At 48.5% G+C, this 16,791-nt stretch overlaps 1 protein-coding gene and 1 long non-coding RNA gene across 3 annotated transcripts in view; one reads left to right on the top strand and one right to left on the bottom strand.

Annotated features, from left to right (window-relative positions):
• The window catches only part of PLCG2 (phospholipase C gamma 2), a 167,160-nt gene that overhangs the window by 125,023 nt on the left and 25,346 nt on the right, over positions 1 to 16,791 (top strand). The window contains exons 24-29 of one of the 2 annotated variants that reach the window (XM_006152585.3): positions 643 to 800; positions 4,376 to 4,478; positions 6,197 to 6,406; positions 10,253 to 10,398; positions 11,714 to 11,828; positions 12,397 to 12,564. In XM_006152585.3, coding sequence (XP_006152647.1) covers positions 643 to 800; positions 4,376 to 4,478; positions 6,197 to 6,406; positions 10,253 to 10,398; positions 11,714 to 11,828; positions 12,397 to 12,564 — 900 coding nt within the window. Of the gene's footprint in view, positions 1 to 642; positions 801 to 4,375; positions 4,479 to 6,196; positions 6,407 to 10,252; positions 10,399 to 11,441; positions 11,692 to 11,713; positions 11,829 to 12,396; positions 12,565 to 16,791 lie in introns of those variants that run through there. The other variant, XM_027773492.1, reaches the window with a different exon arrangement.
• The window catches only part of LOC114008553 (uncharacterized), a 47,176-nt gene continuing 42,945 nt past the window's right edge, over positions 12,561 to 16,791 (bottom strand). Inside the window, exon 2 of the long non-coding RNA XR_003550073.1 lies at positions 12,561 to 13,391. This is a non-coding gene — a long non-coding RNA (uncharacterized LOC114008553). The remainder of the gene's footprint in view (positions 13,392 to 16,791) is intronic.

Here is a 16,791-nt window from a genome sequence, read left to right as displayed (position 1 = left end):
TTTTTTTTTTGGAGAGAATTTTTTTTTTTCTTTAGGGTGCGTGCGCTTGCCAGACAGACAGAGGCAGAGAGACAGAAAGCGAGAAGTCACCCCCACCCCCGGGGGGATGGCCACACCACAATCCCTTCTCCATTCTCCTCTTGGGATCTTGGGCACGCATGCACACTCGCCCGGCGTGAGTTTTAAGCCACCGGGTCCAGGATGTGAACTGCGGTCAACTACGTGGGAGTCCAGCGACATAGCCATTACTCTAACTGCTGGTCCCGCAAGGACCTCATTTCTAAATTACATCACAGTCAAGTACCAGGGACTTGAACACGCCCTCTGGAGGATACGACACGGCCCACGCCCGCCTAGGCGGTGATGTGTGTGAGGTGCCCAGTATGAGGGGACTTCGGGAAGTTTGTGGGGAGATGGAGCTAAAGCATGAGTTCATTTGCTCTCGGATGCAAACAGTTTTGAAATCCATGAGTTGTTTTTATAAAATGCATTTTCCATGACCCCCGGGGCCCCTCGTACAGAGAAGATATCGCAGCTGATGCCCGCCCGACTTAAGCAGTGGCGGTGTGGTTTGGCCCGTGACCCTGTGGCTCAGACAGTGTGACATCTGCTGAGAGGCTGACAGTTCTCTTCTCCCCTTAGTGAAAGCCCCCCAGGGGAAAAACCAGAAGCCCTTCGTCTTCATCCTGGAGCCCAAGAAGCAGGGCGATCCCCCGGTGGAGTTTGCCACAGACAGGGTGGAGGAGCTCTTCGAGTGGTTTCAGAGCATCCGGGAGATCACCTGGAAGATTGACACCAAGGTAGGCAGACTGCTCACCTGGGCACAGGTGTTCCTGGGGTTCTGCTCACCTGGACACACGTGGTCTGGCATTCTCAAGCCTCTGGCACTCATCGGCAGGAGCAGGCCTGGGAACACACACAGTTTGGGGAAGGGGCATGAGGCAGACCACAGGAGTGCCTCTCAAAGGAGAGAGAAGGGAGAGTGGAGGCCCCGGGAAGCTGGCCGACAGCCCCGAGTGTGCGATGGGGCTCCTCAGTGGCAGTGCTGGTCTGACCCTTTGTGCCTTACCTAGGGAGCATTGCCTTCCTCATTTTGATTGTTTTCCTGCTTCTACACACACAAAGCAGCCTGGATCCTCCCCCTATCAGACAGTCCTGCGCCTCCTTCCCTGGATCTGGAAGGGGCCCTGGCAACACGGTCACCAACCGGGTCCAGTGCTTTCAGGGTGCTCCTAGCCAGAGTGCTGGTGATTGGCTGGAAGGTGTGAGGTTCTAAGTAGGAACAAGAGGCTTGGAATGGGTCAGACTGGAGCAGCCTCCTGGTAGGGCTGGGCCCCAAGCCAGTAGCCCGATCTCTGGGCCTCAGCTTCCTTGTGTGCAAGATGAGGAGCCAGATACCTAACTCTAGAGATGAGGTGAGGCGAGCGTGGCCTGCTGGGCTCCGTGCTGCTGCATAGCTAAGGCTCAGCCCGTGGGGACATCGAGTCCTCATGTTGTCATTCGTCATTTGCCATGCCATCATGCCAGGAGGATGTGGCAAAGTGGTGCCATGGCTTGTGTGAGAGAGGGATGTGCTATCTGCTCTTTCTTGGGGCCACAGATCTGGAAAGAAATGTGAGGGTGTCCCATGTACTCATTTGCTTCAAAGACAGGTCTTGACCCAAAGTTTTCCTGGGACTCCTGGACCCCTCTGACTTTTGGCTACAGTTGCTGAGTCTCCCCCACTCTGAGGTCCCTGGAATGTCACCCATGAGCAGCCTTGCTGCCCCACATCTTAGCCAGTCTCTGGTCAGCAGAGGGCCCTCTGGAGGGATGGGGGCATCCCCTCACCCTCTAGTGCCTCTGTCATAGTACAACTCTGAGGCCCAAGGGCACCATTGCCCTGAGGTTCATTCGAAAAGTTATTTCTCCTCATCTACTGGCGTGTCCTCATTGCTGGTTGAATAGTTGTCATCGCAATCTGTATGGCACCATTCCCCAGCAAGGTGACCATCCTGAGCTTGCTTCAGAATGAGATTTGAGGGGTCCATCCAGCTGAGGACAGAGGACTGTGCTGAACTAGCCCTTAGCATCTGTCCCCTACTTTTGTCCCTGGTACCCAAGCCTCTGAGAATGGCCATAATGTGGCTCTCGGAGAGTTACAGGCTTGGTAAGGATGGCTGCTCTTTGTCTGGTGCACACTGGCATTCTCTGTCTTTGCTTTTTGGAGACAGAGTCTCAGCATGTTGCCAAAGCTGGTCTTGAACTCATGATCTTGCCTGGCATCCCAAGTAGCTGGAACTCCAGATGTGAACCATCACACCCAACGTCTCCATTTCTCTTAAGGGAGAAAAATGTGACTTTGCTTGAAGGTTCTCTCCCACCGACCTCTTCTCCAGCTGCATGCAAGTTTTTGAAATTAAGCCTGAGTCTTCAAGGATGCTATTCACTGCCTTTGATCTGTATTACTTCTCAGCTGGTTTTTATACTTCCTAAGATTTCATGAAAATGGTTTTTAAAGTCTTACATTTGAGAGTAAAAAGGCTGAAGTCAGCAGAGTGATGGTCCCTGCTCTGGGGCACAGTCCCCTGGCACGAGGAGCTGCGAATGAGGAAGGTGGCCCCATCCTCCTGCCACGAGTGCCTCACGAAGGTCTTGTCATGTGCCTGTCTGCAGGGACTTGCTCAGGGTTTGCATTTTCATAAATCTCTGGCTGCCTCCAGGCGATGGTAAAGACCAGCCTCTTGAGACCCATTCAGTTAGTGAGCTCCTAGGACCTACCCAGTGAGGTGTGTCATGACTTCACTTGCTGAGATGGCCTCATGGACACAGTTTTCAGGTCCAGGAAGTAACTATTACGTAATTTTGAAGAAGTAGCTGGCATTTCATCTCGTGCCAGTATTCTCTTCTGCTGAGGTTGAAAGAAAAAGTGAAGTGGGCCAGCCAGTGTGTGGAGGCGAAGGCACTGGATCCCATGTGGCTGACTGAATGGTTTGCGTCCTGCACTCAGCAGCTTGAAAAATATGCCAGGCATGTGTACGTGTGTACCCCAAATCCTGAGGACAGGGGGAGACAGATGAGAAGAGATTGGAGCATGCCCATCCTCCACAGAGGGTGCTTTCTCACATTCTCTGTCTCCTGTGAGTGCACCTGGCCTTTGGCAAACTACCAAAAGCCGACAAAAAGCCCAAAGCCTCCAAACTTGTCACAGCTGTGCTTTGTGAGCCAACATGCCATAGCTGACGTAGGTGTGGCATGTCCCACCCACCCTCACTCTCATGATGAGCAGTTCTATTATTGTTAGAGGTGAGTTGTATTGTTCTGGGATTTCGTGTCCCCAGACAACTCCGTGGTGAAAACTTCACTGAATACAGAGCCCAGTTAATACAAGGACCAGGAGAGGGCTCCTGAGCTTGGAAGGAAGCATGGCTCTGGTGTCCTGGATTGCACTTTGCTGTTGACTACTTGGTGACTTAGATATACCCACTAACTGCTTAGCATGTGAGCTCGAAGCTAAGCATCACCGACTCTTGTTATGTAAATATTCTCTCAAGGCTCCCCCATGGCCAGTGTAAAACTGACAGAATTTGGGATGGCCTGACACAGTTGCCTGGTTTGGAGTGAAATGAGACACTCATACTTGGATGGAGTTAGATTTGACAGTGAGTCTTCTCAGGGGAAATGTCTCCCAAGTCCATGTCCTGTGCGAGAACCCTTGGACACAAAGTAGGCAATGGCGGGGAGGCAGGAGGATGCTGTGCAAGTGTCAGGGGGACAGGGGACAGAGAGTTAGGACACGGATGCTGTGGTCTGCAGGGTCTATGAAGACATGACGTCATGGGCTTGGAGAACTAGCCTGTGTTACAGTGATGTGGTTTCAGGGGAGAGGAGTGCGTGGGAAGCAGGGAGCAGAGGGCTAAGGAGAGAGGGTGGTGATGAGGTGCCCCTGCCCCTCCCACCTCATGAATTCTTATTATTTTTTAAACGAGAGGTAAGTACTGTTAGCAGAGTCTTACCATGCTGCGATCATGCTGCTTCAGCCTCCCAGCTGGCTAGAATCACAGATGTGCACCGCCATGCCTGGCCTGTTGAGGCTGGTCCAGGAACCAAACTTGGGCCCAGCCTCGTGCAGCAGTGCCCTACTCCACGGCAGTGGAGCCTGACCTCCGTCCAGTGAGTGCCGTGGGCTGGGCTGAGCTAGACGCCAACCACCAGTGGAAGCAGCTTGGTTGGGAATTTTAGCAAAGAGGGCGCACAGAGAGAAGGGGCAGGCGCTGCCTCTAAGAAAGGAGAATGTCTTGCTAGGAGAGGCTGGGGGAGGAGGCACCAGGGAGCTGGGAAGATGACGTCCCACAGGTGCCAGCTGGAGGCTGAGACGGAACTGAATTCCGCACAGGAGAACAACATGAAGTACTGGGAGAAGAACCAGTCGATCGCCATTGAGCTCTCGGACTTGGTTGTCTACTGCAAACCGACCAGCAAGACCAAGGATAATTTAGGTAACGTCTTCTTGTGGCCCTGCCCCCAATGGCGATCAGATCCTGACTTCCTTCTGGGCCCACGGTGAGGGCAGGGTGGCTGTGCTTCCCTGCTCGCTCGCATCGCTCCGGGCTGACGTCCCACTGCGGTGGTCCCCAGTGGTCCTCAGGCTAAGTGCTGGTGCAGGAAGAGGAAAACCCACTTACAGCCCACTTCCAGGTGGGCTGATGTCCCACGGCTACTCTAATAAGTTGCTGCAGACTCGGTGGGTGAAAACACCACGCATTTACTCTCTCCCGGCCTGGGAGGTCACACACCCAAAGTCAGTATCAGTGGCCAAAGTCCGGGTGTCAGCAGGGCCACTCTCCCTCCAGAAGCTCCTCCTCTGCCTCCCTGTCAGGACCCTTGTGGTTGCATTGGGATAATCCAGGAGAACCTCCCCATTTCAACTTTCTTAGCTTATACTGTAAAACCCCTTTGATCATATTCAGAGGTTCCGGGGATCAGGACCTGGGCATCTTTGGGGGACGTTATTCAGTGGGTCACAGAAGAATGTAAAGTTTGGGTCTCCCACCAAATTCTTCAAAGTAGAAAGTTCTTGTTTTGTTGTTTGTTTATTTGTTTGATTTTAGCTTTTTGCTATCGGGCATGGGTGCTCACCAGAGAGGCAGAATGAGAGAGACGGGGAACGTGAGAAATCACCTTCCGGTGGACAGTCATGCCGCAGTCCCTTCTCCTCCAGTCTCCTCCTGGTATTTTGTGCACCCTTGCACATGTGTGTGGTATGAAGTTTAAGTCACCAGGTCTTGGCTTCATAGTCAGCCATGTGGGAGTCCAGCACTTAACCACTGCAGCACCTGCTGGCCGGTGCTGTTCTCCTTTCTGCGCACCTTATGAGGACTTCAGAAAGCCCATGGATAAATGGAATTAAAGTGCAAGTCTGTTTGGGTGGAAAAAACTGAAATTCATGCCCTGATTTTAATAAACTTTTTGAAGTTTATTAAAATTCAGATTTTCCATCTTAAGAATCTGTGACTTTGTGGGAGGAGCCTAGAGACACAGTAGGGAGGCCCCGAGGTCACTTACTGGGAGGGACCTCCAGGCAAGGGAAGGTGCCGGAGCTCATGACCAGACCAGCCAGGCTCAGCATGTCACTGCTTGGCTGTTCCGCCACAGTGAACAGAGGTCTGAAAGGACAAGATGCAGCCTGTCCCCACACCTCTCCTCCAGCCTTCTCCCCTGTCCCCGGGCACCCTCCTTTCCTGTGGGCAGCTGCTGCCGCTCCCTCCACCAGGGTGCTCCGTTCTTCATCTGTGGACGCAGATCACCCCTGATGAGGAAACCCCACCTCCTCAGCATCTTCCTCTCCTGCGGGGCCTCACACCTGCTTCTGCCTGAGACCTTCCCTACCCTCCCATTCTGTAGCCGCCACATTTGTGTAGTTACCTTTCCTTGTAAAAGGCCATTGGTGGTCTTAAACAGAAGTAAGTGACCATGGCTCTGGACTACAGGGCTGTGGGAACTGGGTCCCTTTCTCCTGGGAGACTCTGCTGGTAATACTGGGACCGCCGAGGGTAAGAGTCAGTAGCAGTACCAGTTACAACGGACTGTCACAGCCCAGGACGTCTAGTCTCAGAGTCCTGGCTTCCTTTGCCCCAGGGCATGCGCCATTGCACCAAGCGTGGGGAGTGCGTGGGCGAGACAGAATAAACGGTGCCCTCCCTCCCTGTGTGCGCAGAAAACCCTGACTTCCGAGAAATCCGCTCCTTTGTGGAGACGAAGGCTGACAGCATCGTCAGACAGAAGCCCGTCGATCTCCTGAAGTACAATCAGAAGGCCTTGACCCGCGTCTACCCGAAGGGACAGAGGGTCGACTCTTCCAACTACGATCCTTTCCGCCTCTGGCTGTGCGGCTCCCAGATGGTGGCGCTCAACTTCCAGACTGCAGGTAACGGGGACCGAGGGAGCTGGCCAGGGCAGGAGGGCGGTGGCCGCTCCGGGCGGTCAGCTGGTGGGATGGGGTGTCCAGGAACCGTGATTCAACCAGAATGCCAGTTAGTGCAAGGCGCAGCGACTGGGTGGAGCAGTGGAGGGGCCCGGGGTGCTCGGCTCTGTGATTGGCAAGCCACAGGGGTTGGTAGCCGGGCTTAGGAGGAAAAGGAACTGCATGAGCTGGTGAGCGAAACGTCCAGGATCGCGTTCTCAGCTGCGGGCACAGCGGGGTACGGGCACACAATGGCTGTCTCCACATCCCCGAGAGGGCTCCCTGCTCAGCTTAGGAAACATCTGGAGATACCTGCATGCTGGAAAACCAGCACACACAGACTTTGGACACAAAATGGTAGCACATGTCACCTCCTTTGCGCTTCCGTTGTTATTTAAAGCCTCTCTTGGGGACCAGTAGCCTCCTTTCCGTTCCTCTTATACCTGTGTGGGCTTTTGCTGACTGGAACCATCACTTACTTAACAAGCCCCCTGCGGACACATGTTTGGGTTATTTCCCATTTTTTGCTATTTTTTTAATTTGAGAAGTATTTAATCCCATTTATTTTATTTTATTTATTTATTTAAATTTGACCAGAGAGGGACAGAGTGTGTGTGTGAGAGCGAGAGAAAGCCGCCAGGTCCAGAACTCAAACCGGGGTCGGCCATATGGGAGTCCAGCGCCCTTAACCACCACACAACCTGCTGGCCCCTCAAAGTAGGATTTCTGCTGTGCCTCTTCCTTCCTTTCTTTTTCCTGGAAGCAGCAGTGAACATATTTTTAAAGAATGATAAATTGGTGGATTTTGTGTATCTTAGAAGTAAATCTAATCAGATAACTCTGCCCTGAAATTAGCCTAAGAAAATTAAAGAATTTGGAGGAAAATCTAGATATCTTTATCAGAGCTTGAAAACAAATGAATTTTGGTTAGGGAGTAAGACATGGTGAAGTAGAAAGAAGCTTCGCTTATTCACTCACTCACACTCTCACTCCACAAATATTTACTGAGCACTTGTTTTGCTCCAGGCATAAGAAGTAACCATGAACAAAACTGTCAACATCTTGCCTTCATGGACTCACTTCAAGCAGTGGAAGAAGGAAACAGATAAGCAAATCAGCAAATAATTGAAAGCATGTCAGATGGTGGTAAACACTTTGGAGAAAAAGAAAAAAAAAAAAAAAGAATGTTTTCAGGCCTGTCTTCACATTTGGCTTGCTTTAGGTTTATTTAACTTATGCATTATGTTTAATTATTTTTGTTTCTCCATTCATTGTTTTTAGCTTAGTGTTTTTATATTTACTTTTGATCTAGTCTCTCATAAGTCACAATCTTGGTTTCTTTTATGTTCTTTTGTTTAGTTTTGTTTTAATTTTTGCTATAGTGTATGTGCACTTGCCCGAGAGGTACAGAGAGAGAGAGAGGGAAAGTGAGAAATCACTCCCTAGCATTAGATGGCTGTACTGCAGTCCCTTCTCCTCCGTTCTCCACTCAGGATTTTGGGCAAGCATGAACACACTGTAGGCATGTTTTTCATGCTACTGGGTCTAGGACTCAAACTGTGAGGTCAGCTGCCATAATTACCACATCATCATTTTTTATCTTTTTTTTTTTCACCTACGTAGAGACAGCTGTTGGGGACCAGCAAATGGCATAATGGTTATGTTGTTGGACTCCCACATTGTTAACCACAGTTTGAGTCCCAGACCTGGCAGCTTAAAACCCATACAGGGTGCATGCATGTGCATAGCCAAAATACCTAGAGGAAAATGGAGGAGAAGGGATTGTGGTATGGCCATCCTCCTGCCCCTGGATGGGAATGATTTCTCACTTTGTCTCTCTGGTGAGCACATGTACCGTACAGCAAAAATCTCTCTAAAATAAATATAAAAAATATATACTAAACACAAACTTTTTCTCAGTTTCCTAATGCATGTTCAATAATGCAAGGTAAGTAATACTTGACTGGATAAGGTCAATTTCTGCATTCTTATGCATTTTTTTTCTTCTTTTTTTCTTTTTTTTTTTTTTTTTTTTTTTAGAGGTATTTGCTTTAGGGTACCTAGGCTGGGGGCAGGGAGAGGAAACAGTGAGAGGGGGAAATTGAGAAATCACCCTCTTGGAGTACAATCCCTTCTCTGCCATTCTCCTTCAGGAATCTTGGACATGTCTGTCATAAGTTTCAAGTCACTAGGTCCAAGACTCAAACTGCATCTCTTGGGGACCAGTAGCCTCCTTTCCGTTCCTCTTATACCTGTGTGGGCTTTTGCTGACTGGAACCATCACTTACTTAACAAGCCCCCTGCGGACACATGTTTGGGTTATTTCCCAGTTTTTGCTATTTTTTTAATTTGAGAAGTATTTAATCCCATTTATTTTATTTTATTTATTTATTTAAATTTGACCAGAGAGGGACAGAGTGTGTGTGTGAGAGCGAGAGAAAGCCGCCAGGTCCAGAACTCAAACCGGGGTCGGCCATATGGGAGTCCAGCGCCCTTAACCCCCACACCACCTGCCGCTCTGTCCCCCCACCCCCAGCCCTTGTCCTTTGCTATTAGAAAGCTCTGCCTCCTATACCCTTCCTGAGCATCATTTCACAGAGGAAGGGACACCTTGTCAGGGCAAACGGCCCTCACATTTTTATTTTGATAAACTTTGCCTTTAAGAAAATCACCAGGCCACCATGCGCCAACTGCATGGTTTAAGTCCCAGACCCAGCGTTTTGAAAAACACCCTGGGCACATGTTTTTGCATGCCCAAAACCTGGGAGGAGAAGGGATTATGGTGTGGCCATCCCCCTGGGAGGTGATTTCTCACTTTCCCTCTCTCTCCAGTGAGTGCACATACCCTATAGCAAAAACTAAAAATGTATAAAGTTTAACCCATAAAAGGACAAATAATAAATTAGATATCAAAATTCAAACCTCTGGTCTTTAAAAAAAAAAAAGGAAAAACAAAAGACACACCTTTATCCAGGTGTGACTCCACTAAAACACTCTGCCCTCCATGGGCTGTCCTGGAGATTGTGCGTGGGAATGCAAACTGGGAGAAATTTGAAGACATAGTTTCAAGATCACTTCATCAACTTGGAAAAAAAAATCTTCCATGAGAGAGACAGGAAAAGGCAACCCTGCCCTCAGCCAGCCAAGATCCTGGGTGTGCATGCCTGTGCTAGCATGCACAAGGAGACCTCGGGATTTGAACCTGGGGCCTCCCCACAGGGCTTCAGCATCACTGAGCAGGTGCGACTGCTGTGCCACTCTGACGGGACACCAGCTTGGTTTTGTTGAATCTTCCACTCTGCCCATCTGACAGGTGCAAGCGGACTTATTCTGTAGTTAGCGTGCCCCTTACTGTTTTTTCTGACTGAATGTCGCCTGTTTTTTCACTTATTCGGGGAGTATTTGCATATTATTTCCTGTGAACTGTTCATGCTTCTTTCATAATTTATTTAATGTGGTAGTAGACATTTATAATATACATTTATGAGCTCTTAAGAGGTTAAAGATTGCAATGTATCTTTCATTAGAATTAAAATGAGTTTTTATGTCTTTTTTTCTACACAGACATTTTAAGCTTTTAGTAGGTTTTAATAATCTTTTCTTTTTTGTCAGAATTTTGTGTTGTACTTGGAAAGGTATTCCCCAGTCTGAGATTGTTCTTTAAAAACCCTGTGTTTTCTTTGAGTTAGATCCCTATTTGAACAGCCGCCTCCCACTGTGGAAATTATGGAAAATGGTGTAGGCCGGTCCCAGGTGCTGCACCTGTCGGCGTCTGGGCTCAGCTTACAGCAGGGCTTCTTCCCTCCCCAGACAAGTACATGCAGATGAATCACGCACTGTTTTCTCTCAACGGCCGGACGGGCTACGTCCTCCAGCCTGAGAGCATGCGGACAGAGAAGTACGACCCGATGCCGCCCGAGTCCCAGAGGAAGATCCTGATGACTCTGACCGTCAAGGTAGCTCCCGCCCTCCTGAGGGCTGGGGAGGGCCCAGCAAGGACCCGGGGCTGGGGATGCTGTCGCCCCATCGGCATCATCAACGCCAGACCGCGTTCGGGGTCTTTAGCTCACTCCAGGGTCAGTTGGGGGAAAGGAACGGAGGAGGACCCGAGCCCTGTCAAGGTCTAGAGACTTACGAGTCTGTCTCCCTGGGTTCCCTGCGAGGTCAGCCTCCAGGCAGAAAGAGCAAAGTGAGACCTGGTCCCTGTGCTTTAATGCATGAGGAGTTTGTCCTGTGGGGCCCGCTTTAGGAGTTCAAGCGTTTTAAAATTTGTCTTAACTTTCAGGCAATATGTTGTTTCTTTGCAATATTCTTTAAAAGATAGAGACAATAAGTTACATTTTTCATGAGAAAAGGAAAGAAGAAAGCATATGAAGGGACTTCACAAAGTTTGTGGAAAGTGGAATGAAAGCTTCTTTTGGTGCAACCCTCCCCCCCAAAAAATATCCATGTATAGTTTATTATTATTTTGTATTTATTTTTTAAGTTTTTTTTTTTTTTTTTAGAGAGAGAGAGACAGTGAGGGAAAGTGACAGATCACCCCTGGGGGGGATGACCACGCTGCAATCCCTCCTCCTCCTGGGATTTTGGCATGCACACACACGTGCCTAATGTGATCTTCAAGCTGCTAGGTCTGCCATAGGGCGGGCGCCGCCACGCCCAAGCTGCTAGGTCTGGAACTTCAACTGTGGTTGCCCATGTGACTGACCCTGTGTATAGTTTTATTTTTGTTTGTTTTAGGTTTTTGCCATCAGGTGCATGTGCTCACTGGAGAGAGACTGAGAGACAGTGAAAGGGAAAGTAAGGAATCATCCCCCAGGGGGGATGGCCCCCTTGCATAGTTTTTTTTTTTTTAACATGCATTTTCCATGAGCTTTTTGCTCCCACCCCATAAGTAATCAAAGGTCTTCAAAGAAAGACCAGTTAAAAAGACTGTCATACTCCCTCCCCTCCTTCCTGGACTCCAGTAATCCATTAACTAAGTTTTGTATCTCTGAAGGTGCCCACCTGGGCACAGGTGTGTGCATATATGTGCTTAGTTAGACCACCTGGTGCATCATCGGACTTGTCCTGAGGAGCTGTGGGGCTGCAGCGTGGCTTCTCTAGGAACTGACCCTCTGAACACCCCTCTGGAGAGACCCAGGCTGGCTTTGACTGCACAGTCTCACTCTAGACCCCAAACAGAACTCTGCGTAGCCTGCCTGTGCAGCTTGCATGCAGCTCCGGCCGGGACGTGTCCAGGGGATTGCAGCCTTACCTGTGGTGTCCTAGGTTCTCGGGGCTCGTCATCTCCCCAAACTTGGACGAAGTATTGCTTGTCCCTTTGTAGAGGTGGAAATATGTGGAGCCGAGTACGACAACAACAAGTTTAAGACAACAGTTGTGAGTAAGTGGCCCTAGCCCCTTCTCCCAGACATCAAGTGAGTTGAATCAGATGTGGGGAGGGGGGTGCAATTCACTGGGGAGTTTTCCATGGACTTCTGGTGCCCAGGCTGTGTCATGCATCCCACTTGCCCACTGCAGTTCAGCGCAGCTCAGGAGTCCAGGGCGAGACTCCCGCTCCTTGTCCCACTAGGTTGGCTCCCTCTGGTGCCAGTCTGTCATGATCTATCTTGTGAGTTAAGGCTGAGAGAGAGGAGACATACGCGGCTACCTGGCCTGACAGACCCCCCTTTTCCAGAATCCGTGCTTCTTGCTCTGCACACCACCTCCCTTCTCTCTCCCCCAGCCCAGGGGGTGAAACGGGGATGAGCTCTCCTCCTGTGCTCACCAAGGGCCAAGCCTAGGCTAGGATCAGTCGCTCTTGGTGGGCTCTTCAGATCCCCCTAGATCTCGGCACACGTGTGCTTTTAGTTACATGGTTCTAAGGGCTCCTGAGCTGCAGGATGCTGAAACGTTTGATCAGGAGTGGGCAGGAAGAACGTGGCCCCTACTGAGCTTTGATGTCTTTCCAGATGATAACGGCCTAAGCCCGGTCTGGGCTCCCACACAGGAGAAGGTGACGTTTGAAATTTATGACCCCAACCTTGCGTTTCTGCGTTTCGTGGTTTACGAGGAGGACATGTTCAGCGACCCCAATTTTCTCGCTCATGCCACATACCCCATTAAAGGAATCAAATCAGGTAAGAGGCTTTTTAATTACGATGTTCAATTTGGGCTAGTCTTGTTCTTTTGGTCTGTGCTGCTGGCTTTAAAAAGAATGGAAAAGGGTGCTTACTGGTTTTGATTAAGTCACTGCAGAACTGAGCAGGTGGCTTGGAGAATGGCACTTGTCCCGTCCACCTTCACTTAGCACAGAGGGAGGGAGATGGAGAGGTGGGGTGCTGTGCCCTTCCAAGTCAGTGCGTACATGCACAATCCGGGTGGGAGTCAATGATCCTTGGCACTGTGGCTTGATTTCATTTCGAAATGTTACAAGCGGGTGCCTCTCCCTAGCCAGGGCTAAATCTGGTGCGAGGCCTCTCCTCCCCTGGCTGGCAGCTGACATGGGTGAGGGAGGAAAATCTTCAGCATCTGGTGGAAGTTGCACTCTCGGGCCCAAGGCTAAGCTGTCCGAGCTCACCTCTTCTGTAGAGTTGGGAGGGTTGATCTACTTCTTTGAACAAAACACAAGATCCCTTCATGGTTTGAAAAGGGGCGACCAGGTCTCAAGAACCTGGGTACCGATCCTGACAAGTTGGGTCAGGGTGAACAAGCCCCTCCCACCTGGTTGAGCTAGGCTTTGCCAGGAATGGGACTTAGGAACCAGGGAGCGGCCTCGAAAGCCTGTCATTCATGAAGAAACGGGGCTGTCCTTAGGTGGCACATGTTTCTCTCTTGACTGTCCCGCTGAGTTTTTGTTCACATTTGACAACAGGCTGGTGGTGGACTCTCCTGTCCTCTTCCCGTGTCTGATGTGAGGCAGGGTTCCTCAGGAGGTCACTGGTCTCTGGTCTCCTCAGGATCATTTCTCAAGAGAAAGAGATTACTGCCATTTTAGTTTGTTTATTTTTTAAAACTTGGCACATTATCAGATAGTCTCTCAACTGCTACCTCTCTTAGTAGGACAAATTTCTACCCCTGGATACTGGCCCGGCTAATGCGCAGCAGGCATGTTGGGGGGGGTCCAGTTAGAAAATGCAGATTTCTGGGCCCAGCAACAAGGTCCGAGTCAGCCTGGGGGAGGGCAGGAATCTGCATGTTTCGCCTCTTCTCAGATGGCCCTTGGTGAAAACCAAGCCAGGCCAAGGCTGTCCATCTTCCCTGGAGGAACCAAATACCAAGCAAGTTAATAGATTAAGAGTTAGGGCAAATGTATACGTCGCCTTAGAAATATCCCTTTTCATAACTTCATGAGTATTCCGTTGGTTGGCCCCAGAGGTCTGATGTCTGGGAGTCCCTCGTTAACTTGCAGTGGGTTTCTTTTACATTAGCCTAGTGACCAGGGCTTAGGAATGGTGCCACTTTGGACTCATGGTAATACCAGCCTTGTCTTTATGGTGACTGTGCCTGCTGGATGCCCACGTGAATGGGCAGCTGTGCTGGTACTCCTGTTACCCTGATATTCTCGTGGAGGACAAGGGCGCTCCATGGATGGAAGCTCCTTACCTTACTGACAATCACAGTGTGTCAGTTCATCTAGAAAGTGGTATGACCTAGCTTGGAGACAAAAAAAACAGAACCTCAGGGATGATTAAAAATGTCACCGCTCTCTGCAACCATGAGATATTCTCAACAGGGCCCTTGTTGCTCTCTCTTCCAGCTCTTAGCAATGCCTGGCACATCCATATTCATGGGCGGCCCCAAAGAAAATGAATAATCCCTTTGTGCATAAGGCATCAGGGTCTTCTGCACCCGACAATAGTTTTTGCCCATTGTCATTAGGGATGCACTTAAGCCTTTAAACCAGCTGGGCTCAGGGAGGAAGGAAATAGCATTTATTGTGTTAGGTACCTTAAACTCTCTCTTAATCCTCATGGTAATCCTGTGAAAGGAGTTTTAGCATCTCTGCTTTTAACATTTGAGCACTCAGGGGCCTGGAGATGTAAATTAACTTGCTCAAGGTCACCCACCAGTAGGACCAGAGCTGGGATTCAAGCCCAAAAGTGTCCAACTTCAAGCCTCATGTTCCTCCTACTCGGTCCTGGTGTGGTCTTCCTATTCCCACCATATGCTGCAAGCCCATAACACTGATCTTACTTTAAGAGATGCCTCTATTTTTCTCTCCCCTGTGAAATGACCAAGAAGAATAAGAATTCTATTTTTGATGAAATTGGGAAACACCTTTCTGTCCTAATTCCCATATATTTGAAGGCTTCTCAGTGCATAGAAATCAAACTTGGACAGTGAGAGGAGGTACAAGGAACTGGAGACAGCTCCCTATGAGGAAGAGTTCATGTCTCCAAATTTGGAGACAAATACTATGTGTCGGATAGTGCCGCCTTGCTGTGGGATCGTGCCACTGGAACACGCAGGCTGCCTGTCAGCCTCCCAGGGTATGCAGCATTCTAGGACATTCCAACAGTCCATCAGTACCTAAAACTTCTCCTTCATTGCCCACAGATCAGCTCATTAGAGATGCAGAATCTAGGCCCCACTCTCAACCTCTGCATTTTAATGATTCACAGGTGATTCATATTCACATTAAAGTTGGAGTAGCACTAGGATAGACTGCAAGAATTCTATAGACATTCATCCAAACAAAAATCAAACTAGCAATGAATTCCATCACCTGTAAGGAGTAAATAGATCAGAAATCCTCTCTAGAGCTATATTCAGTGTCTTTAGAATCCTCCAGGGAAAAGAGTATGACCTAAGAGTTTTATACCCACATAGACTATCACTCAATTATAAAATCAAGGGGTAAATATTTTCAGACATGCACAGTTTAGAGATTACAGGGCCCTGAGCTCATTCAAAGAGAGCAAAAGAAAACAAATTTAGTCATTAAGACATCCCCAGGGAAGTTTGGCAAAAAGACGGTGAGATTGAACTGTCTAAAAAATGTAAGTATATGCATTTAATTGTGTTTAAATTTTTTTTGAGAGTGTTTTTTTTGTTGTTGTTGTTTTTGTTTTTTGCTATAGGGCATGTACGCTCGCCAAAAAGACAGAGAGAGACAGAAAGCAAGAAATCACCCCCCGGGGGGATGGCCACACTACAATCCCTTCTCCTCTGTTCTCCTCTTGGGATCTTGGGCGTTCACACACACACCCCCGGCATGAGTTTAAGCCACTGGGTCCAGGACTTGAACCACAGTCGGCTACATGGGAACTCAGCGACATAGCCATTACACTAACTGCTGGTCCCTAATAGTGTTTAAATTTTATATCAGAGGGGACCAGCAGGTGGCATGGTGGTTAAGGCTCTGGACACTCCCACATGGCTGACCATGGTTCAAGTCCTGGACCTTGATTTCTCACTCCCCCCACCCCTACCCTCTGTGTATGTCTCTTTCTCTGGTTAAATTAAAATAAATGAATAATTTTTAAAAAATTTTACATCAGAAGAGAAATACTGTAAATTGAACTTGGGTTAAGGAGATGCATGCTGACATATTCAGAGGAACTATCAGTATATGGGAATTATATTGATGTTTCTTCATCCTACTTTGAATTACATATATAAAGAAGATTGATTATGAATGGACAAAGATATAATAAATTAATATAGTCCCTGACTTAGCATGATTTTTAAGAACTTTCGAAGACTCCTGTATGTTTTTCTTTTAATTAGCAAATAATAGTGCTTTACCTAATGAAAGTGTTACATATTTGGTAAAAATCGTAGTTCAGATTTCAGATTTTCAATTTTTTCTCCTCCTGGGCAAGTGATAAGTGGTGCAATACTCTCTGGGCATGCCGGATTTGGCAGTAAGGCTCCGCTCTCAGTCGGCCTTGCAGTCATGAGGGCGAACAGCTTCTACTCCTCAGTGTTAGCATTTCTTTGGATACTGTATTTTGTAGTTTCGCATCTCTTCATGTCTATAAAATGCCTATTTTCAACTTACGATGGATTTATCAGGGTGTAATCCATCGTAAGCTGAGTATCTGTATAGGAAAGGGTTAATGGTAGAATCTAGACATGCACAGTATTCCTTGTAATAGTCTTTTAACTTTGCTGTGATGTTTGAAAACTTTCATAATAAAGTATTAGAAAAATATAATTAAGCCCTCCTTTGTGGGCGACTTATGGTTACAAAGGGGATGCAACCATTCTGCATCGTGTTGATGTAGAAATAATACACTTTTATCCAAGGTAGGGGTAGGAAAAGAGAAAGTACAGGGTCATGCAGGCCTTATCACAGGCAGTGGGGAATGAGGGACTCAACAGATACTGGTTTTTTTTTTTTTTTTTTTGTCAATTGATTT

The sequence above is a fragment of the Tupaia chinensis genome, unplaced genomic scaffold (assembly GCF_000334495.1).
Source record: "Tupaia chinensis unplaced genomic scaffold, TupChi_1.0 Scaffold000355_1, whole genome shotgun sequence".
Lineage (NCBI taxonomy): Eukaryota > Metazoa > Chordata > Mammalia > Scandentia > Tupaiidae > Tupaia > Tupaia belangeri.
The sequence above is the reverse complement of the archived record's forward strand: the minus strand, read 5'-3'. Positions and strand labels throughout refer to the sequence as shown.